The sequence below is a fragment of the Choloepus didactylus genome, chromosome 2 (assembly GCF_015220235.1).
Source record: "Choloepus didactylus isolate mChoDid1 chromosome 2, mChoDid1.pri, whole genome shotgun sequence".
NCBI lineage: Eukaryota > Metazoa > Chordata > Mammalia > Pilosa > Megalonychidae > Choloepus > Choloepus didactylus.
Window position 1 is genome coordinate 29275916 of NC_051308.1, and position 23642 is coordinate 29299557.

General features: G+C 39.3%; 2 protein-coding genes across 3 annotated transcripts; both read left to right on the plus strand.

Annotated features, from left to right (window-relative positions):
• Positions 1-2732: 2732 nt before the first annotated feature.
• C2H1orf100 (chromosome 2 C1orf100 homolog) lies at positions 2733-21394 on the plus strand. Of its 2 annotated transcripts, none has more exons than XM_037811173.1 (4): positions 2733-2788; positions 9614-9709; positions 15337-15509; positions 21321-21394. In XM_037811173.1, exons 1-4 carry the CDS (start codon positions 2733-2735, stop codon positions 21392-21394), a joined length of 399 nt encoding a protein of 132 aa, XP_037667101.1. The 2 variants fall into 2 exon arrangements, with proteins under 2 accessions (XP_037667101.1, XP_037667108.1); XM_037811180.1 differs by having other exon boundaries at positions 15433-15509.
• Positions 12243-13052, plus strand: LOC119526952 (cell division cycle protein 123 homolog; the record flags this gene model as incomplete). The annotated part of the gene is made up of 1 exon (XM_037826517.1): positions 12243-13052. A coding segment is annotated over one exon (810 nt), but the record flags the coding sequence as incomplete, so codon positions are not given.
• Positions 21395-23642: the final 2248 nt, after the last annotated feature.

A 23642-nucleotide genomic window follows, 5' to 3' on the forward strand; every position in this document is an offset into this window, starting at 1 on the left:
AAAAGTCAAAGAAGGAAATGGATTCTGCCTCATTTCCAACTTCCACATCTCACACAAGGACATTTGATTAGAGGACACTTATTGCTATCCAGAACTCTGTTTGTAAAGGAGCTTGGGAAATGTAGAGCTTGGCTTGCAAGGTCCTGCAGTCAGAAGACATAGCAAGAAGCAGCAAGAATGGAGGCAAAATGGTAATCTAGCATTACTGTAACCAAGAAATTAAGAATTAACAAGTAATTAGGACAACTGAATCATGATATAGATGCCTTTTCCTTAATTTCTAGTATATTGTAGAATAGCCAAAAGGAAATACCCACCTAACTGTAACCCAGATACTTTGATGTTTGATAATGATTGTACAATTATATAACCCTTAGCTTATGATTGTAAAAACCTCATGACTGGTCCCACTTGTATTCCCTTATCCTGTTTTACAACTTTAGAGTTTTATGATCACAATGACAACCCCTAAAGTTTATTAAATGAAGGAACTTGAGTCAGCCCAGAACTAACCCACCCTATTCCTAAACTATCTTACTAGAGGAAGCTAGATCTAACCAAAATTGGTCTACCTGACATGCACAGTAGCTTAAAACTTAACCTATAAGAGACCTATACCTTATTATAATACTACAAATTATGCCCATCATCATATTAAGGCCACCATTTTCTTACATACATTCTGTAACTAAGCATGTAATCAATCTGTGCAAGCTCAATAATTAGATCATCTTTAACGTCATCTCAAGCCATTATGCTCATTATGTTAAAGCCTGCCCATCTTTTTTTTATTAAGATTTATTCACATACCATATAATCATCCAAAGTATATAATCAGTTGATCACATTACCATCATATAGTTGTTCATTCATCACCCTAATCTATTTTTTTTTAACATTTTCCTTGTACCATAAAAAGTGAAAGTAAGATTTAAAAAATAGGAGTAAAAAAAGAACACCCAAATCATATCCTTCAGTTTTTTTGCCCCCGTTTTTCTACTCATCTATCCATACACTGGGTAAAGGGGAGTGTGATCCACAAGGCTTTCACAATCACATTGTCACCCCTTGTAAGCTGCATTGTTATACACTCATCTTCAAGATTAAAGGCTACTGGGTTGTAGTTTGATAGTTTCAGGTATTTACTACTAGCTATTCCAATTCATTAAAACCTAAAAAGAGTTGTCTGTATTGTGCATAAGATTGCCTCTCTGAGTGCCTCTGAGCTCTTTTTGGAATCTCTCAGCCACTGAAACTTTATTTCATTTCATTTTGCATCCCCTTTTTGGTCAAGAAGATGTTCTCCATCCCGTGATGCCAGGTCTACATTCTTCCCCGGGAGTCATATCCTGTGTTTCCAGGGGGATTTACACCCCTGGGTGTCAGATCCCACGTAGCAGGGAGGGCAGTGATATCACCTGCCAAAGTGGCTTAGCTAGAGAGAGAGGGCCACATCTAAGCAACAAAGAGGCATTCAGGGGGAGACTTTTAGGTACTATTATAAGCAGGCCTAGTCTCTCCTTTGCAGTAACAGGCTTCCCTAGGGCAAGTCCCATGATAGACGGTTCGAGCCTGCCCATCTTTTGATACCATAAAACTATTAGAGTTACTGCAATTTGGGGATACAGACTTTAGGCCAAAAAGCCACCTGTTTTCCTTGCTTCATGTAGCAATAAACTCTCCCTGGTATCATAGATTGGCTGTTAGGCGCATCAAGCAGAGAATCTGTGTTTGAACATAGTATCTTTTTAAAAAGCTTATCTGTATGTATTGGTTTATGCTTTCCACTTCTTTTTTTTTAAAATTGTGGTAAAATATATATAGCATAAAATTTGCCATTTTAACCACTTTTAAGTATATAATTCAGTGGCATTAATTATAATCACAATGTTGTACAACCATAGTTGTATAGTGGTATATTTCCAAAAATTTTCACCACCCCAATGAGAAACTCTGTACCCATTAAGCAATAACTCCCCATTTCTCCCTCACCCAGTCTCTGGTAATGTCTAATCTTTCTGCCTCTATGAATTTGCCTATTCTAAATTTCTCATATAAGTGGAATCATACAATGATTGTCCTTGAGTGTGGCTTATTTCACTTAGCATAAGATGTTCAAGGTTTATCCATGTTATAGCATGTATCAGAACTTCATTCTTTTTTATGGCTGAATAATACTCCATTGTATGGATGTACTACATTTTGCTTATCCATTCATTGATCTGTTGATGGATACCTGAGTTGTTTCTATATTTTAGCCATTGTAAAATAATGCTGCTATGAACATTGGTGTGCAAATATCTGTTTGAGTCCCTGCTTTCAATTCTTTGGGGTATTGAAAGTGAGATTGCCCAGTCATGTGGAAATTCTATGTTTAACTTTTTGAGGAATTTGCAAAACTGTTTTCCACAGCAGCTAGCACATTTTAATTCCCACCAGCAATGTACGATAGTGCCAATTTCTCCACATCCCTGACAACATTTATTTTCTGTTGTTTTAAAGCCATCCTATTAGGTGTTTCCATTCCTTTTTTGTTCCTTTACTAGTTGTTTATTTCCTTCCCTGAATATTTCTGGCAGTAACAATGGACAGTCCTTTTACAATGTCAATTTTCTTACTGCATTTTATTTCAAGAAGGGTTTTGTAGTACTAGATGGCACATACATGGAAATGTATAAAAACCTGCAAAATGTATACTCACTCTATAATTTTCTTTTAGATTCCTATCCATCATGACTGCCATCCGGCTGCGAGAATTTACTGAGCATCGCCGGGTTATTCCACCCAGGTAATGTTCTTCCAGAGGCAGATGTGTCCCAGCAGGCAGCAAGGCACCTGGAGAGTTAGAATTGTTCACCCTGCAGCTCCGCGATTGAGACACAATTGCTACCAGAGGACTAGTGAGGCATCTTTGTCTTTAGGCAAAGTTGAAAATATAAATCCCACACACATGGCAGAATCCAAACAAACAGTCACCTTCAAACTCTCAAAAGATTGGTAGGATATTGGATTTTGCTTGGGAAGGGGTTTAGCAAGAATTGTGAAGGACCAAGCCCAAATATTAGATGGGCTTTGTGATCATTAAATACCTAAGTGGCTACCATTAATAAAACTCTAACTCATCCAAGTTTAGTACAACCTCTTTGCTCTGTTTGGGTAAAACAAACCACTCCCATGCTTCTGCACTATGGGGGAAGATCACACAGGCAGAAACTAATGCGGATTTCACTCTTTCTCCACCTTTGTCTATGGGACAAGAAAGAGAAACCCTAGACATGTTTTATGCGCTCAGTTTCTCTCTCCGAGAAATACAGGATAGCAATCTATAAACCCTGACTCCACCCTCCTTTCACCACGCACTCCAGGGTGTGCTGACATTTAGAAGCTGTGAATCTGGGACAACAACCCTCACACTGCGACTCCAGGGTCAGCCTATTGCAGCCCCATTGGCTTTGTGGATTGGACTCTACCAGATGCTACTAGGGAGTTAGGAGCAAGCCTCATGTTTATTTTAGTATTTCATTATTTTAGCAACATTTGGTGAGCAAGGGTAAATCCTTTTGTTCCCAGAAATTACTTAAGAGGGCACTAAGCAGAAGGATATATTCATTCCTGGATACCTTTAAGAGCTATCTTTTCAGAAAAAAATAGAGCTTACCCTTCCATTCCTGAAACTCATGTAAGAGGAAGTAGGGTGTAGAGGATAAGGGACTGGTTCCAATATTCCCTGATATCTCCCTCTCTACAAGTCTTTGGTCTTGCTGTGTGTGTGTGAGATCTGCCTTGTCCATTGTCTGGTCTATTCAACTATGCTCTGACATCCTGGGGAAAATGGGAACAAACCTCTGTTGGTTGCTGATGCCTGCAGCTCAGTCAAGTCAAGTCAGAACAACTGGGGCCTGGCCTGACGCAGTCCAGAGGTGAGCCTGAGGGTTTGGGTGGAACAGAGTGGCAGCAGGCACTGGGGTTCACTGAAGTTCTAAAGCTGGGCTGTATTTGGCTCTCTGGCACTTACAATCAGCACCCCATGAGGGCGGGCACATTGCAATAGCTCCAGCTTCTCCCCCATACTTGAACTAGACTTAGTGCCCTCACCCTCCACCCACTGTCCTCACTAGGGAGCAGGTTTTTGCCTCCCTTGAGCCTTTCCCCGACCTTGCCACAAACAGTGGGTTCAATCCATCAGGAAGTTCTGTCTATACTACCCCCATGCCATATCTCAAAATTTGAATACTGTTCTCCATCTCCGCTGCCTCTCCTTGGCCCAGGTTACCATTGTCTCTCTCCTGCTCATCTACAACATCCTCCATGCTTGTCCCCTACAACCCATTCTCCAGAGTGAGCTTCATCAAATTTAAACTGGATCATTGGCCTCCATTGAATAAAACTCACCAACCCACTGTATTTAGCATAAAAGCCAAGCCTATAAGGTCCTATGTGAGCTGGTCCCTGCCTGACCCTCCATCCTTCTCTTAGCTTCAGCCACATTTTCTTCAGTTCCTTCAACAGGTCATGCTTTTTCATACCTCAGGGATCTTGCACATGCTGTTCCTTCTACTTGTATCATTCTCCAAGCCCCTCCCCTCCCTCCCTCTGGACTTTGCTTAACTAGCCCATTGTCTCTTAGCTCCATCAACTGCTCAGAGAGCTATTCCTTGACCACTCTGGCTAGAGAAGGTCTTTGCCTTCTGCCTGCCTCTCCACTTCTGTTATTCCCTATTTCAGTCCCTTTTTGGTTTCCTTAATGGCACTTATCACAACTTCCAAATATTTTATTTGTTTCTTCATTTCCTGTCTGTCTCATCCACTGGAATGATAATTTGTTAATACTAATACAGCTCTTCCTGTGTGCCATGAACTGTTCTAAGTGCCCATTAATTAATTTGATCTGCACAACAACCACAAGGCACTGACAGATTAAGAGATTGCCCTAAGAACCCACAGCTAGTAACTGGCAAAGGTGGGATTTGAATCCACTGGCCTGGCTCCAACATCTCTGCCCTTAATCACTACACATTACTACATCCAGGTTAAGACTCTGAGCTCCACCAGGGTTGGGCCTGCTTACGTTTTTCTGCAACTCACCACCATAATCTCTGTCTAGCGATTTCCACTCAGGGCAGGCCCTTTCTACGTATTTCTTGAATGCATGAAACGGAATGGATGAGAGACGAGAAAATTATTCTGTCATTTATTTGCAATTTGGCCTCCTATAGACTGACGGTACCTGGGCCTGTACTTTTACTGTTCTGAACAAGCATTGAACCAATTAATCCTTAGAGGCTTAACCTTGGGGCTATGCTAGGGAAAGCTGATTTACAAACCAGTAGGGACACCTAATGAAATTAAATGTGAAGTGGTTCACAAACAGGGACTACATAAAATTCTCATAACAAGAATTATATTAGATACAATGTTAACTGGTGCCATCTTCAAGCTGTAGACTGAAGACCTGTCACTCAGGGGCAGAGCTGAGACTTGCATCGTTTTGTGGATTCCAGGATGCTCTTAAAAAGAACACTTCAACTGGTATGAAAGACAAGATATACAGAATTTGTGTTAGACTTGAAGAATTTTAAAAACTTCCACTGAAAGATCAAGAGGCAGCCATGGAGGTCATATCATGGAGCCAAAATAGCCAGGTCCTCTCCCAGCCCCTTTTGACTCCTGTCTTATGCATGTGTTAGTTTCTGGCCTTAGCTAAATTACTTATTTCCCCAGGCCTCAGTTTCCTGACTGACATAGCACTCACCACATTGTATATGATTATTAGCTGCCTGAATATAGTTTTGCTTATTAAATTATGAACCCTTGGGTGGAAAGACAGTATTTTCCATCACTGTCTTCCTAGTACCCCACACACCACAGACATATCAGAGGTTGCAATAAATATTCGTTTTATTGAACTGAAAACGGCTTCCAGCTAACATTTTCAGTGTCCTTCTTTTCCTGTACTCTTGGTACACGGTGTCTATTTGTCTGCCCTGAGTGAGAGAATCATAGAGTTCTACAAAAACAGTGCTGAGAAAAATAATCATCCTACATACACATAGATGACTCTGGATGAGACGTGGAGTTTAGAGAACTGGGTTTGATTCATGACTCTCGTATTTACTAGAAGGGTGACATTTAGAAAGTCCACTTAGCCTCTCTGAGCCTCAGTCACATTCACCTTGCAAGGTGACTGTGAGAATTAAGTGAGATCATCTCTGTTAAGAATGCTTTGTAAAGCACCAGGCACAAAACAAATATAACAGATCTGAGCGTAGAAACAGTAACGTGACAACTCACACCAGTGTGGGTCTGGGCTCCTGACCTCACCTGCACATGTTGCATTTTGCCTGAGGTTAAGCCCAGCTCCTGCTCCAGTTACATCCACCCTCCCAGGTTTCCTCTTGTGTGGACTGAATATATCACCTCAAAGAGCCAGGCTGTCAGGAGCTGGTAAATAATGTATGCTGGAGTCAGACATAACTGGACTGCCTGCTCCCACCCAAGAAGGAAAGATTTTGCTATAGCTTATTCAAAAATCTTGACAGCCAAGTCAATAGAATGTGTCTGTGCAGAGTCCTTGGGCAGCCTCCTTAGCTGAATCTGCAGAATTGGCAGGTGTTTCATAGTCCTTAATTGGTTATGCCTCAAACCCAACCTCCCGCAGCAGAGGCAGGGTACTGGGCAGCCTCTGGGAATACTGACAGACTGACTTGCCAGACTAGACATTTTCCTATATGAGGTAAAAGTTCTTTTCTAAAAAATTTCTGTTTTATCCTCTTAAATTGAGAGTTTTCTAATGTTTGAGGTGAAGGCCATATAGTACAGTGTGCGAGGGAAACCTACCCAAAGAGTTGGAGGAAAATTTGCCATTCTTTTATTCCCCAAACCTCTCCACTTTTCTACTCTGCCCTCCCTCTAACACCCACCACCTTTCACACCCTCTCCTGCTCTCTCGCCACTCCTGGGCCAAAATCTGCCAAGAGACACTCCCAGAGGAGGGGGCTCGGAAAGCTGGTGAAGAGCTTCTCCATTCGCAAAAACAGCTTTTGCAGACTGCATCTAAGGAAAGACACTTATTTTATTCCTCTGTTGTCAGCAGGTGTTTGTTGTATGCGTGCCAATGAAACACAGCCTACTGAAAACAACATAGTAACCGTGAGGAACCAGAGTGTCACTGTGAAACTTCAGTTGGATTTTTAACAAACTGTATCATGGCCCTAGGGTAATCTTTCCATGGTAGTGCTTCAGAAACTGGATGGGTGCCTGAGAAAGCTATGTCTCCCACTCCCATGCATTCAGAAATGTCATTTGTTCCCATTATTCTGCCAATTTCCTTCCCTTCTTATGACAACCTCCAACTGTTATTTACTATTCAGGGCTCAGTCATATTATTCCAGCCACTGGGCAGGCCCAGACAGCCTGTGGTTTTTCTGGAAACCAGAGCTCCAAGACAGAGACAGGCCCTTGCCCTATTCAGCACCCACCTTTCATACTAAGGCAGCCAGATCCATGCTGGCTCCCAAACCCTCCACTTGGATCTCAACTTCATCCCAGTCTTCACTTCTACAATTCTCCTCATCTGGAATCTCTTCCCCATCCTCTTTGCCTGCCCAAATCCTAGACACCTCTCCCTCTTCTGTGCCTGCAGACCCTTTATTCAGATCTCTGTTTTGGCACGTAAGAGCTTTCTGAGGACAAGGACTGCTTCTCATTCAGCTTTGTATCTGCAGAACATAGCAGAGTGCAGGGTGCATTATGTGCACTCCATAAATGTTGGTTGAGGTGAAGACATAGTTCAAGTTTCCATTCACCATCCAACACATATTTAATGAGCTACTTCATGCAGAGCTTTGTGCTATTTTTTGTGGACTCTATCCCCTTTTTCATGAATTCTTAATGGTAGCAACTGAGTGCTCAGAGTCTGCAATGGCTGTGGAAGATCTAAAAATACCCCATGTATCCAGGCATCACATACTTTACAGACATCTTCCCAGCAATGATCACTTTCCCGTGTTCCCTCCTCTGGGGAATGACAGCCTTCTTCCCAAAGCTTGAAGTCCAGGCCTTGTCTTGGAGACCTCCCTCTCTTTCACCCTCAATCCTATCTCCTAAAATATCCTCAACCAGTCCCCTTCTCTCCATCCACATTTCCACGGCATGTTTCAGGGCTTCATCATTTCCCATGTAAATTACTACCATCACTTCCTAACCAGTCTTTCTACTTCCAGTCAGCTTGTCCTCAAATTCATTTTCCACATGGCCACCAGCGAAAATCTTTCTAAAATAAAAATTGCATGTCATTAATCTTAAAACTCTACAAAGATTTATTGCAACCTTTCAGACAAAATGCCCTCCCTTTATAGCAAATATTTTGTAATGCTCCTGCTACTCTCCTGAAGTAAAATTTATAAACAATACAATCCAGCCACATACATAATTCTAAAATATTAAAATAGTGCTGCAGCTATAAATATAGGAGAATTAAGAAAAGTAATTTATTATAAAATAAGATATATTTCAAAATGTCAGTTCTGGGCACTACTACTCTCTAGCCTCAACTACCCCCACATTTTCGTATTCCAGCTGTACAAACCCATCTCATGCCCATGCCCCAGAAGCACTTCCTCCCATTCTCCACCTTGTCATATTTATGCTTCACAACTCCCACCCCTCAGGTGGAAATAGAGTCCCTCCTGCAGGCTTACAAGTGCCTTGTGTTTTTGTCCACCATAATGTTTCTTCAATTTTAGCGCCTATATAAATCACTACAGTTTTTTAAAAACTTTTATTATGAAAGTTTTTTAACATCTCAAAAGCAGAAAATATAGTATAATGAACCCCCATTTACCCATTACCACATTTTAACAACTAACAACATTTACCCACTGGTTTTATATATCTGTATTTGGTGTTTTTTTTGTAATATTTTAAAACTAATATTTCCCCAAAAAATATTTCCTTATAGATCCTGAAAACAATGTTTTCTTACATGATCATGATACTAACACACCTAACAAAGTAAACAATAGTTTCTTTTTTTTTTTTAATCTTCATTTTATTGAGATATATTCACATACCACACAGTCATACAACAATAGTTTCTTAATAGTAACTACCATCTGATTTACATTAAAATTTCCCCAATTCTCAGAATTATCATTTTACAGAACTGTCACATTCCAGATGACTGGTGTTTCCTTGTGGTATCATTTAAGTTGTTCCTCTATCCCCTGGTAATTTGGAAGTTAGATCTAAAATAAAACCTTTATTAGTTTCAGGTTCAGATTCTTGGCAAAAAAGTTTCATAGGTGCTGTTTCATAGGTGCATTTCGTATTTGATCATATCAGCAGGCACATAACATCTGTTCTCACTTTTTATCCTGAGATGAATTGGTTGCTTCAGGTATTTGCAGATTAATCTTGCCATTGTAAACCCCCTCATCAAATACCCTAATGGTTTTAACAGGCATTGATGATCAGTCCCTGAATCAATTATTTTGTTAAGGGTTGTGAAATACTAATTTCTAATTCATTATTCCATCTACGTTTATTAGCTGGTATTCTTCTGTAAAGAACTAATTGTAATAGTTGCTTCTTTCTCACCTCCTTTCTCCACTAGCATATTCATTGCTCATCAAGGAAAGGACCTCCAAGGCTATTATCCCGGACAAATGGCAAGATTACATTTTGATAACAGTGCAAAGAGGTCTTCCAGGTGAGATACATTCCTAAATCTTAACTTCCAAGAATTTCACCAAAGTTGGAATGATGCATGATAAAAAAGGGATACAAAATTTGTAATGATAATAACAATAATCATAATTATTATCTGATGATTAGAAAAAAGTTTGGAAGGAAATACACTGAACTGTTAACAATGACTTGTTTTATCAGTGGTGACGGGTATTTTGTATTTTATTTTTTTAATCTTTATACCTATTTTCCAGATTTTCTCTAGTGAGTATAGATTAATTTCATAACCAGCAATAAATATATAAGATTTTATTTAATCATCAAAGAAATTTAAGAAGCACTATGAGTTTCAACCTGGTGAAATAACTTCACTTTCCTAATACCGAGCTTCTTTCTCAGTAAAATTATGAATTTGGACTAAATGATTTCTGACCTTCTAGGTGTAGTTTTAACAAAAAGATGAGAAGAAGAAGAAAAAAAGCTATAGGCACTCATGTTATTTTCTCATTTGGGGAGTCTAGAAACAACCATAGTTAAAAGCAGCAATTTGAGTAATGTTTGAAATATCTGTTTTTGGACAATTCTAGTTCCTTCTCTGAGTATCAGTTGCCTTATCTATTAAAAAAATAATTGATGTAAAATTCCAGAACACAGTAAGCACTCAACATATGATTGCCATTAGTTTTAGTGCATTGTCTAGTATATTTACTAATTTCTCTTCTTCTCTCATTTGCCTTTGATATAGTTAATTCTTGATTATCCTGCATGTGAAGTCAAGGGAGTCATGTCATCTGTGGTTAAAAGCAGCATATAGTCTAAGCTTAATAGATAATCTAACTGGAAGTAGCTTTAGAGGTCATTATGATTCAATCAGGTGATTAAATTGTAGTCCAGAGACGGGAAATGTCTTGCCTGAGGTCACACAGTTGGTGTAAAAGCTGGGGCTTGAAACTATCCACGTTTTCTGATTCTCAGTGCAAGACTCTTTGTTCTAACTCAAATAAAGACTTATATTAAACTCTTATTAGGGCTCTGCACTCTGCCAGAGGACGGGCAAAAAGGAAATGACAGAAGCCCATTGCCACAGCTGCCCATGGCCCAGCAACTCAGGGGTACCCTCTACATTTATTCTACATGAACTCTGGCAATCCTCAGCCCTCCACCCTCCCACCCCTTCCCTGCACCCAAATATCAGTCCTCCTACCAAAAGATGGCTGAATTAAAGGGTACCTGGATGCTACTTGACTCTGACAAGACTTGTGCCTTCCCAAGATTAGCCTTAAGAGGAAAACTAAATGCATATGCCAATCTATGAGTTTATTAAACACCTAGTTTTTTTTTTAAAAAAAAAAAGGAAAAGAAAAGCAAAAACAGACAAGCAAAAACCCCAGGAAATAATGCAGTTATTGGGACCAGTTCTAAGTTTAGCCATTGTAGTCATTTTGTAATTTGATAGGTATCTAATGGCTTACTTTCTCCAGATGTATTCCTCACCCAACTTGGTGTTTTCAGGATTAGAGTCCCTCTTTGAGTGTAAGTCCTCAAAAGGACACTGGTGTATTGTTTGAAAAGGGAGAATATTCTGGATCCATAGAATACCCAGGACAAGGGCAGAGGGTGTATCTGGGATTGGTCACCAGCATCTGGTTCAGAAGCCAGAGCTGTCAGTGGCACAGAAGCGACTGGACATCCAGTGATGGTCACACAGATCCCACACCCCCAAGACACCCAAGACACATTCATCAGGCAGCTAGTGTTGATTGACACTGGAAGACATTCTTTTGTGGTGAAAGGAGTGCTCCTACCCACAGTTTAAGACACCCACCTTACAGGATCAAGCACCTGTTGAGCATGAATAAGCACAAGCAGAGGTAGGTGTGTGTTCTTGATGCTTCTCCACACCTGGCCACAATGGTGCAGCTCTCTGTCCTGCACAGGCATGATCAGATTCTTGCAGAGTCACCCCATTTCTGCTAACACACTCTTTCTTCATAGAAAGCAATTACATTACCATCAATTTTTTACACCATAGGTTAAATGTAATGGATTCTGATTAAGCAGTTTCAGTCACCTCACTTGTGTGATTAGGTCACAGTGATACAATCCTGCTTTCCTAAGCCTATATCCCTGTCACCTTGATTAAATTTATGTGTTTCTTAATCTCAGCCAACATTTACTATTTTTCATATCTAAAGCAGCTGATCTCATCTTTTTTACAGATTACTTAAAAAACTTTCATTACGTTTTTCTTATTACAAAAATAAAATATTTATTAGAAAATTTAGAGAGCATTGATAATCAAAAGAAAAAACTGAAAGTCAACCATAATCTCATCACCCGGAGATAAGTACGCAGAGCCTTCCAGATTTACACCAAGCTTTATTAAGATAATTCACATACCCTATAATTCATCCATTAAGGTATACAGTTCAACTGAACCCTTTTCTAAGCTTAAGATATTGTGAACAGTGCATGGTATTCCTATATTTTATATATCATCTAAATAATGCCCTTTTTTTTAATAGTAAAGTTGCTTTCATTCATCATAAAAACACTTTGATGACTTCCGAAGCCTCACCATCAAGAGTGTTATTCTTCCGCTTCCTGAGAATGTGAAGGATTATTTACTTGATGACGGAACTCTGGTGGTTTCAGGAAGGGAAGATCCACCAGCACGCTCTCAGCCAGACAGTGATGATGATACAGAAGAAATACAGGCGCCAGAGTTTCCGGAGTTCACCACTAAAGTCCAAGAAGCTATCAATTCCCCGGGGGGGAGTGTATTTCCTAAACTTAACTGGAGTGCCCCAAGGGATGCATACTGGATAGCAATGAATAGTTCTCTGAAGTGTAAAACCCTCAGTGACATTTTTCTGCTTTTCAAAAGTTCTGATTTCATCACTCGTGATTTCACCCAACCATTTATTCATTGTACTGATGATTCCCCAGATCCTTGTATGGAATATGAGCTTGTTCTTCGAAAATGGTGTGAATTAATTCCTGGGGCTGAGTTCCGATGTTTTGTCAAGGAAAACAAGCTTATTGGTATTTCTCAAAGAGACTACACACAATACTATGACCATATTTCTAAACAAAAAGAGGAAATTTGCAGATGCATACAAGACTTTTTCAAGAAACACATACAGTATAAATTCCTAGATGAAGACTTTGTATTCGATATATATAGAGACAGTAGGGATGATAGTATTGTATCTACTATCAAGCTACGGTATCTATTGTCAGTTAGAAGGAGGGGCCATGCACTGAGATTTGGCAACGAAGAGGGATGTTACTTGGCAAAGTTTCAACCTTGTGGAAACAAACTTTGGAAAAAGAATGGGAAGCCAGCAGGATGCAATGAGTAGACACCTGGATGCACAGAAAGGAGCCCCAGCTTCCAGGCCCGCCTGTGCTTCTGACTGAGCTTGGCCAGGTCACGGCACTCCTGCAGCCCACATTTATCAACAGCCTGTGGTGTATTAGATGCTGTGCTTCTTACATCAAGGTCTTAGTGTTGCGGCCAGCAGGATCAAGTCAGTCCATGAATACAGAAGCCTAGCCCACTGCCCAGGAGATAATTTAGTGTCTCACTTAATACATAGAACCCTGGGAAGTTATGTATTATTTGTCCCATTTTACAGACATTAAAACTGAGGCAATTTTATTTTACAGTGGCATTTGAAAATTGTGGAATTTGCCAAAGTCTCTCAGTATGTCCCCAGCAAATGTAAAGGTCTGTGGTAATTCAGTAGGGCTGGCAGATGGGTACAGATGTATATAACTTGCTGGAAGAGCTGTATGAGTAGCTATACGAATGTTGAATGTTATAAGTTAAGACATGCACATAAGTAATTACTGCTGTGCTCTCAAAGAACTGATACTAGTTGCATTTTTAAATATTTTTTATTGTAGAATATAACATATATACATAAAACTAATAACTTTTCAAGTGCAGTTTAACAAGTAGAGAGAAAACCTGAAAGAATATCATAGGTCACAATTCCACAGTTTCAGTCATTTCCTTTTTATGAAATATATATACAAAAGCATTTTTTTTTAAAGTGAGAAACATTCTGACAGTTTCTGAGAAGAGAGTTCAACCATGACGTAAAATTCATTTGTATTTATGCAGTAGCATATGTAATTTTACATACTCTGATGAAGACCTAACTACGATACATTTACAGGAACATGTAGTTGCAAACAGCAAAATACAATTATATGAATGATTCATTAGAAGAATCAAGTGGAGTGAAGATAAAATTTTTTCTATACATAAAATTTTTTATTGACTTTTGTATACATAAAAATTTTGTATACATAAAATTTGTGTATACATTAAATTTTAAAAACCATTTTAAAAACATGGAAAAAATCTCTTTCCTAATTTTGTATCTTTTGATCTATCAATTACTGATCAAGTTATGTTAAAATCTCCTGCTATATAATTCTGTCAGTTTTTGTGTTGTATATTGAGGCTTTGTTCTTAGATATGCGCCAGTTCAGAATCATTTCATTTTCCCAGTGATCTCTCCTAATAGTTAGGCAGTGACCCTCTTTATCCATAATAAAGTTCTTGTGATTCTTGAAAAAAAAAAAAAACAAACAAACAAACAAAAAAAAAAAAACAAAAAAAAACACTTTGATGAGCATTTTTATAGCTGAATCTTTGTTGACATCCCTAACTGCTGGAATTTCTGGGACAAAAGATATGTACATTTTAAAGGTCTTAATCCATATCACCAAATTGCTCTCAACAGTGATGAAAATATTTCTTCATTACGTTTTTTAATTCAATTTTATTTAGATATATTTAAACCATACAATCATCCAGAGTGTACAATCAACTTTTCACAGTACCATTATATAGCTGTGCATTCAATACCACAATCAATTTTGAACACTTTCATTACCATAAAAAAAGAATAAGAATAAAAATTAGAGTAAAAAAGAACACCCAAAACATCTTATACCCCCATCCCTCCCTATTATTCCTTTACTTTTTGTCCCCCTTTTTTCTACTCATCTGTCCATACACTGGATAAAGGGAGTATGAGCCACAAGGTTTTCACAATCACACGGTCACACAGTGTAAGTTATAGTTATATGATTGTCTTCAAGAATCAAGGCTACTAGGCTGCAGTTCAGCGTTTCAGGCATTTCCTTCTAGCTCATCACTACATTTTGATTCTTCTTTCCTTTGGCCTTCAGAGAGTATTCGTCTGGGTCGGGGTACAGGAAGGTTAAAATGGACTTCAGTTTCATCAAACTCTGAGACACATGGTAATGGTTAGTCTGGCTAAAAGGAAGCATTACTCCCATGAGGGAAACAGACATAAATAGAAAAATCACAATGGGAAAGGGAAGCAGGAAGATCTGGAACAGCCTGCCATAGGCAGACGCAGTGGAAGTTTTGAGACAGGTAATCATTTGTGATCTGTACACTGGGGAGGAGGAGAGATGCTAAAGGGGAAAGGACACTGAATGCCCGGAGCTATCTACTTGACGACTTTTCTAGGGGTGGCTTTTGAGCTATGGAGTCTTGGCAATACTATCTTTTTAGCCTCAGGGCCTCAATTTTGGCTGATGAGAAAACGGGACGTTTGTCTTCTACTGGGTGTTCAGTAAACTATTTCTACTTCCATTTAGACCTCTCATAGACTTGGCAATTCCACCCAAGGGAAAAAGTCACTACCAACCTCCATTAGACCAACAAACTCTCATTCGATACATGTGTTTTCGAAGACATTCAAAGCCTCCTGAACCATGGTATAAAGAAACCACTTACCAAAGAGACTATTCTCTGCCATTTTACAAGATAGGTAAGTCAAGTCAGCTGCTCATTATTCTCTGAAATGAACCATGTCTGGATCATAGACCAGCATCTCCTGCCTGCTGGCCATGGCAGGAAGCATGACGGGGACAGGGTAGGAGGGAGGGGTGTATTTGTTTGCTATACAAATACCATGACTGGTTGGCTTAAACAACAGGAATTTATTGTCACACAGTTTTGGAAGTTAGAAGTCCAAAATTAAGGTGTCCACAGGCCACGCTTCCTCTGAAGTCTGTAGCGTTCTGGTGGCGGGTTGCTAGCAACCCACAAGCAATCTCTGTCTCCATCACATGGTCCCCTGACTCCTTCCATCTCCTTCTCCTACTGGTTCCAATTTCCTCGCCGTACAGGACTCCAGTCATACTGATGAAGGCCCACCCCGATTCAGTCTGGCCTGAACAGCTTTGAAGAACCTATTTACAGATGAGTTCACACTCACAGGACACGAGATTACGACTTTACCCATGTCTGTGCGGACATGATTCAGGCCCTAGCAAGGGGCATGTGTGTGTACCTGAGTGCAACAGAAGAATTCAGAGGGCTGCCCCCAGCTTCCTTCCTTCCACCTCTCCCACCTCCCTGTGTTCAGGACATCAATGATGAAAATGCATAAAGGTCCTTGTTAGAAAGTAAGCTCGAGTCTGACTGCTCCCCATTGTACCCCTTGTCATACAACAGAATCACGATTGTGCCTAAATGTACTGTTGAGGAAAAATTTTCCCCACAATCCCCTATTTTAAATTACTTTATGGCAATCACTTGACATTGGAGGCATGTTTAAAAAATTCTGAACTCCTTTGTGATACTCCTCCATGCTGCAGCCTGTGTGGACAGTACTGAAGGGGACACAGCTCCCCTGACAGATCAGACCTGGGGGTATACACACAGACACCAATTTAAACATTAGCCGTGTTCCTGTCATCCTTGATAACTTTGAATTTTAGCTAGTTCAATGAATTACTTCATTGACAGACTTTCTAAGTCAGTAGACCCAACATTTTTGGGCACTTGCAATGTGGCAGGCACATATTTAGACACCAGAACAGCTCTGTGAGGTAAGTGCTAATTACTTTCCCCATTTTACGCCCAGGGATACCAAGTCACTAATACAGCTGGCTCTAAATCACACAGTTTGCAGGTGGGAGAAGCCATTTGACTCCAGAGCTTGACTCTATTAAGCCATACTGCCTCTGTCAGAGCTGAGTGTCACCTGTACTACAATTTATTTACTTTCTTTAAAGTGAGTCACTTTTTTTTTTTTAATTGGGGAAACTAATAGATAAAGATGGTGATGGAAAGCAGGAAGGATCACAGCCCCAGGGAAGAGAGCTGCTGTCCAGATGAAATGCCAGAGCAAGGCAGGGCAAAGAGAGGCTTGGCTGGGACCCAGGTCCCAAGGGAACAGAAAACAACAGTTATTGGGAAGAATGGGAACTTGGCAGAGACTAGCAGATCTGGGAAGTGTTGAGCCAGGGCTAGTGGTGGCAAGAAATGAAGCTGGGGATGGAGGGGGAAGAGATTTACAGGAGGGGTCTTGGAAAAGAGGTTACAAGCAGGGCAAAGCTGGGTTCTGGGAGCTGAGAAAGGTTGGACCTGAGAAAGGTGTGTGTGAGGGAGTGGGGAGGAGGCTGGGGGCTAAGATGAAGGTCATTTAATAAAGGGGGTGCAGGGAGGGGAGAAGCGCAGGGTGTAGAAGTTGGGGTTCTAGAGGGGTCTTTGGAGGGTTGTGATGAAGGACACCTGGGGAGCGTGGAGAGAGGGAACGGGTCAGGGCTGAATGATATGTGGGGCCCGGGGAGTAGAAGCTGCTGGAGGCTGAGGAGGAACTGGAAAGAAGAGGTGGTCAGGAAGTGTCAGTGGGGCTCCTGTACCCCCAAAACTGATGGAGCAATTTGTCCTTTCAAGACCGTACTGTGAGTGTGAAGCTATTTCCTTGGAATGAGGGAATTTATGTGGGCCTTTAGCTTACAAAGTGACAGTGAATAAGGACCTTCTTTACAATCTTGCTATGAGGAAAGTTTGATAGGCCGTCACAAAAGATTTTCTCCCTTGCTCATTTTAGAAGGTTCCTAATTGTTTCCACACCTATGGTACCAAGTGAATGGTTAGCAAAGCAGTGAAATATTTACCATCTACTATGTACCTAGCATTGTGCTAGGTGCTGTGGGAGGAGGGAGAAGGGAGTCTAGGCTATGATCTTACCCACAGGGAGCTCACAGTTTAGTTGAGGAGATGAAGCATAACTTGTAGACCTATTTGAGAAAGATTAAACACCAAGTCAAGCACACAGAGTTGAAAGATGGCATCGCTGGGGCCTAGAATAGTCAGGAAAGCCTCACACATGAGTGGGGAACTGAGCTGGGCTTTGACCCATAAGATTTGGACAGTGGCAAAGAAACAAGAGGACACCAGAGATGGAGCACTCCAACTAGGGACAAAGAATGGGAATAAGGATAGCTGGCATTTGGAGGAGCAGTGGTGGAGAGGCCTCCAGCAACGACGGTGCAAGGACAAAGTAGAAGAGGGAAGAAGAGAATGGAAATAAAAGATAAAATGTGGGTTGGCAAGCAAAAAGGACAGAATGCTTGGCACTGAGGGAGCTAAAGGAGTTTGGAAAGCTGCATTTAGGCAATAAGAGACATTGTTGGATCAGCATAGAAATAACCATAAAATTTTGTTGCCATAAACGCTTTGAGGCATTTTATGTGGTGTTCTAGGAGCCTATAATAGTAGGACAGAGGTTTCCTTGAGGAGATGATGGGCTAAGAGCAGAAGGATGAGTTAACTAGGCAAGGGGTAGGGAAGGAGTTTCACAAAGGGTATAGCCTGTGCAAAGCTCCCGCGGTAGGAAGGAACATGGTATGTTTGAGAAACTAAAAAAAAAAAAAAAAAAAAAAAAAAATATGTTGAAGCACAGAGATTGAGAGGGATCATGCAACAGGATGTGGTCAGACAGATGGTCATGGACAGAACAAGGAAGGCTTTACAGGCCATTTTCAAATTTTTGGCCTCTAGCCTGAGATTAAAGGTGGCATGATTAAAACTGCATTTTGAAAAGATGACGCTGATAACTATGGAGAAGAAAAGGTGGGTAGGTTAAGGAGTAGTGTGGGGCAAAGATTGAATGTGGAGAGTTAGGAAGTAACTGCAGTGATCTAAACGAAAGGTTCTTAACCTTGGCTGCACGCTATAATCACTCGAACTTTTAAAGTCTGGATGCTTCACCCCAGGATAGGAGTCATTAATCCTATCAAAAGGAACCTGGATTAGAAGAATCCAGGAGTTCATTAAAATGTTCCTGCTGAGTGGCTACACACCACAGCAATTAAATCAGAGCCTCCTGGAGGGCGGGACCCAGGCATCAGTAATTTTTAAAATGCCCCAGATAATTCCACTGTGTAGCAAAATTTGAGAACCAGTGGTCTAGGCAACCGATGATGGGTGGTAGCAAGAGAGAGAGTTAGATGGATGAGACATACTTAGGTGGCAATGATTTCATAAACAACGATCAGGTAAGGAAAAGGCTGGTCCCTAAATGGCCCAAAAGAGAAAGGTTGCAAACCAGAGCACTGATAGAGAAAACCTTGCAAACACTTGCTCAAATCAAGAAACTAACTTATGGAGGAATCTTTGGGGAAGGTTTTTAAGCAGGATAAGATAATCCTAAATTGTTTATCAAAGTGTAGGACTGTTGATCTTAACTTGTATTTGTGACCTTTATGATCAGAATTTAAGGACATAGCTTATGTCTAGATTAGCAATTATTTGCATTTTACACCCAGTTCGCTGAGGTTTCTTATTTAGGAATTGTTAAAGAACACATTAAATACAGAGTATAATAGACTGTGGTTCTTGCTTATGAAATTCTCCTTCAGTTCAAATTCTTTCTCAGCACATATCAGTTCATTTATTTATTTAGCATTTATTTAATAAACAAGAACCATATGCAAGGCATAGTGGGAGATATGGAGAAAACTCAGTCTTCAAAAAATTTATAGCCTGGAGGATAAGATGGTCCCTCAGAGGAAATGTGCCCCTATTATACTCATTCTGATGCCAAAGAACCCAGAGAATTAATTCTTCTGAATAAAATATGCTTTTAGTAGCACTGTGACCCTTAGATTCCCTGGCCCTCACTTTTCTCATCTGTAAAAGGAGCATAAAAATAGTACCTTTCTAATAGAATTGAGATATCATGGGAAGAATTTAGCATTGTGTCTTAACAGTAATAAGCCTTCAAACAACATTAGCTGTACTACATATTTGTAAATAACCAATACAATGGAATTGCATCTTATACTGGGATTAAGTTCTAAAATCAGTGTATAAGGTAAAAACCATGTATAATCAAAGTTATCCTCAAAAATTTCTTAAATTATTCAAAAGATTGATGATATTAAGTGATTCTAAACCATTAAATTATTTCACTGCTTAGAATATTTCATTAAGTTGGTTAAAGTCTCTCTGGTTCTCAGATTATTCTTCATTTGCAATGATGACTTTTAAAGATGTCACTGCTACCTGTCCACAAAAACAATAATTTCATTTTGCCAAATGCAAGGAAACCCAAATAATCATTTTACACATTCTTTCCATAGTATCCCCAATGTGTACAAGATATTTCAGGCTTTATACAGCAGAATTCCACTGGCAGATCCCACTCACACCCAAATTTGTTGTTTGTTCTCAAAACATTTACTTTTGAATTGACCTAATTAAATATGAGTATAATTCAACTCCACTGCAACTCCAAGTATCACTAAGTTCAGTTGAACAGGATTCCTCACACTTTGAAGCAAACTTAATGTATTTTCTTAGAATACAATTTAAGTCTCTAGAAAGCTAGTTGTTGTTTGGTTCCATAATAAGCCTTGAGAAGTCACCTGGCTACTGACTATAGTCAGGATCACACTTAACTATCCTACAATAAACTAACCTCTTTTAAAGATCCTCCAGAGACAGCATTTCTAGTCATACTCCTGGGTTAGTGAAATGTGATCTATTCTTGATATGAAAAAATACTTACTTTGTGAAATGAGTTTGAAGTGCTGTGGAAGGTAGAATAGAACAGTGAAAAGATTAGGGTCTTTGGAGGGTGATAATCTTGGCTCAAATGTGGTCTCCACCTCTTACAAACTATGTGAACTTGGGCAAGCTACTTAATCTCTTCCAGGTGGTGATAATATCAGTGTACCTCTAAGGGTTATTGTGAACGTTAATGTCTGTAAGTAAAACACCTAATACAGGGCACAGCCCTGTACACAATAAAGCTTTTGTTACAGTGCTATCATTGTAAAACTCTGACCTCTGGTTCACTGAGCATGCATGCAAATGTTGCTGAATTCACCATAAACCCTCCTTGAACCCTTATATTTAGATAAACAGAACTGATAGTGACTGTGGCCAAGAGGTATATAAAATAAAAAGGAATTCCAGTGGGCATGGATTTAGGGATGGTAGGAACTGCAATTTGATACAAAGATGATTCAAAGTGGCCCTTTGATAATGTAGGACTTAAAGCGTTTGGGAATCTAGACATAAGATATCAAAATGCAATTTTATGTTATTTATTTCCTTCTATTTACATTTTGGTATAATTTGATAATATGTGTCTTAATCAGACACTGAACCAAAGAAATAACTTTTTGACTAAGTCCTTTTCTCACATCATGTAAATACAGTCCTTTGTCTTAAATCCCATAAGCTATGTTGTTAGTGTACATGATTGCTATTAAAAGGACAGTGTATTAAAATTTAGGAGCAAGTATTCTTAAAATACATAATTTGTTTTAAATTCCAGATTATGACCAGAAATTAGGCACGGTATCATCAAATCCCAGACCTCTGAATTCACTGCCAGAGCTCTACTGTTGAGAAGAGAAAGGCGGCTTTCGAAAGACATGCTTTTAAACTAAAATAACCATGGCATTCAAACAAAATAACACTTAGCATTCTTAGGTGACTCTTAAGATAATGGTAGAGGGACTACTTTAAGTGTGTATCCAGATGATTACAATCCTAGAATATTTACATGTTGCAAATTCTTTTCAGATTAAGTTGGTCCACCTAAGGCAAGGAATTAAGATCCAGCCTTAAGAGGACTTGTTATCTTTATTGGCTCTACTTCCTGGTGCTGGCAAACCATCTTACAATTAGTTCAATGGTTATACATGGGACCAGGTAAGAATATAGTTGCATCTGTTCAAACTATCATCCCTCTTAGAAAAAAAGAACTTCAGGACACAGCCAAGGAGGAAGTTTATCACCATCACAGATCCTGAAGAGGCTCTGGACATAGAATCCTGTAGGGCTGTACTGAGATGTAGGACTGGCAGAAGGCATTATTGAAAGTTCTGTGTACAGAAGAGTTAATACTACTGTCTCGGCAAGCAGAATGCCTGACAGCTAGGCATCAACTCCCCAGGCAAAAAAAGCTAGAAGACCTGTTCTAAAGAAATGAAATAATCCCAAAGAACAGAATCCCACCTTCTGACCTTCAGGAGTCCCCTGGAATACTAGTTGGCCCCCTACTCACTCTCCCCAAAGTAAAATCAAGCAGTGTATAAACTCCCCCCAAGAATACAGGGCTTCATGTAGCTTTCCATTGCCTTAGTCTTAGATAAGAAGAGCCAATCAAGGATCACCAGATATTTGAAAAAAAATAATATGATGTGAAAAACAGAGACCAACTTGTATACCAACCAGTGTTCACAGCAGCATTATTCACAATAGCCAAAAGGTAGAAACAACCCAAGTGTCCATCAACAAGTGAATGGATTAAAAAAAGAAATACACACAATGGAATATTATTTGTCCGTAAGTAAGAATGAAGTGATGTATGAGCCATGCTGCAACAGGAAAGAAACTTGAAAATATTATGCTCAGTGAAATAAGCAAGACAAATAAGGACAATTATTGTATGACATATCACTTAAAAGAGATAACTAGAAAGAGCTAATTTGCAGAGACAGAAAGGATATTAGAGACAACTGGGGGATGAGGGGAGGGGGAAAAAGGGAGTCTTTGTTTGGAAAGATAAAAAATAAAAAACAAAGACCAAAATAGAAGTGAACCCAGGGGAAACATAATTCAGGGAACACAAGAGAATTTAAAACAAGCTAACAAATAAAACAACTTTATCATTTACAGAGGGATTTGACAAAATAATTTTACCCCCCAAAAAAAGAAATAGCAATCTTTCAAAGTTCTTAAAAGTTAAAGGTACGATTGGAATTAAAAAATTTGAAGTACTAGAAGGAAAATTTGAAATACACACACACATAATAAAAAGGCAAATAAATTAAAAATATGAATTTTTAAAAAAAGATACACAGGGTAATAAATCAGAAAGCTCAATGTCTGGCTAATAAGAATTCTAGAGAGAAAGAATAGAGAAATATAGAGTAGAGGAAATTACCAAGGAAAGATATTTTCAAAGAGGTGAAGTCAGAAATATCCCAACTAAAAGGGCCCATGCTATTGCCTAGCAGGAAAACACAAAGATAGAATCATCATTGTGAAATTTCTGAACACCAAAGATGAGAAGATCCTAAAGGCTTCCAGAGAAAAAATAGCAGTTCATCTACAAAGAATAAGTTTTGCATCAAAGTTCTATTTTATTAACAACTTGAATGAGAAGCATCAACTTTGAGAAGCTTCAAAGTTCTGAGAGAAAATTGTTCTCAATATGTAACCGTATACCTAACCATACTATTAATGCAACATGTGGATAAAATAGTCATTTTTAGATAGGTAAGTATTTTTTTTAATTCAATTTTATTGAGACATATTCACATACCATGCAGTCATACAAAGCATACATTCAATTGTTCACAATACCATTATATACTTGTGCATTCATCAGAAGGTAAGTATTTTAAATGCTGATCTCATATACATCCCTTATTAGAAAGTTACTTGACAATGTGTCCTAGCAAAATGGAGAAGTAAACCAAGGGAAGAAGACATGGAATAGATTCAAGTCAGGAACGCTGGGAAGTCCCAGGATGTCAGTTGTGTAGCAAGCACAGGAGTGGAAGATGGAACGCTTTGGAAGATGGTGTGTTTTTTGTTTGTTTGTTTGTTTTTTTATCTCTCTCTCTCTCTTCTTAATCAAAGATAG

Coding starts and splice junctions, on each gene's coding strand:
- C2H1orf100 (XM_037811173.1), top strand. CDS start 2,733: ATGACTGCCATCCGGCTGCGAGAATTTACTGAGCATCGCCGGGTTATT. Junction 9,710..15,336: donor AGTGCAAAGAGGTCTTCCAG/GTGAGATACATT, acceptor ACTTCCATTTAG/ACCTCTCATAGACTTGGCAA. Junction 15,510..21,320: donor TCTGCCATTTTACAAGATAG/GTAAGTCAAGTC, acceptor TTTAAATTCCAG/ATTATGACCAGAAATTAGGC.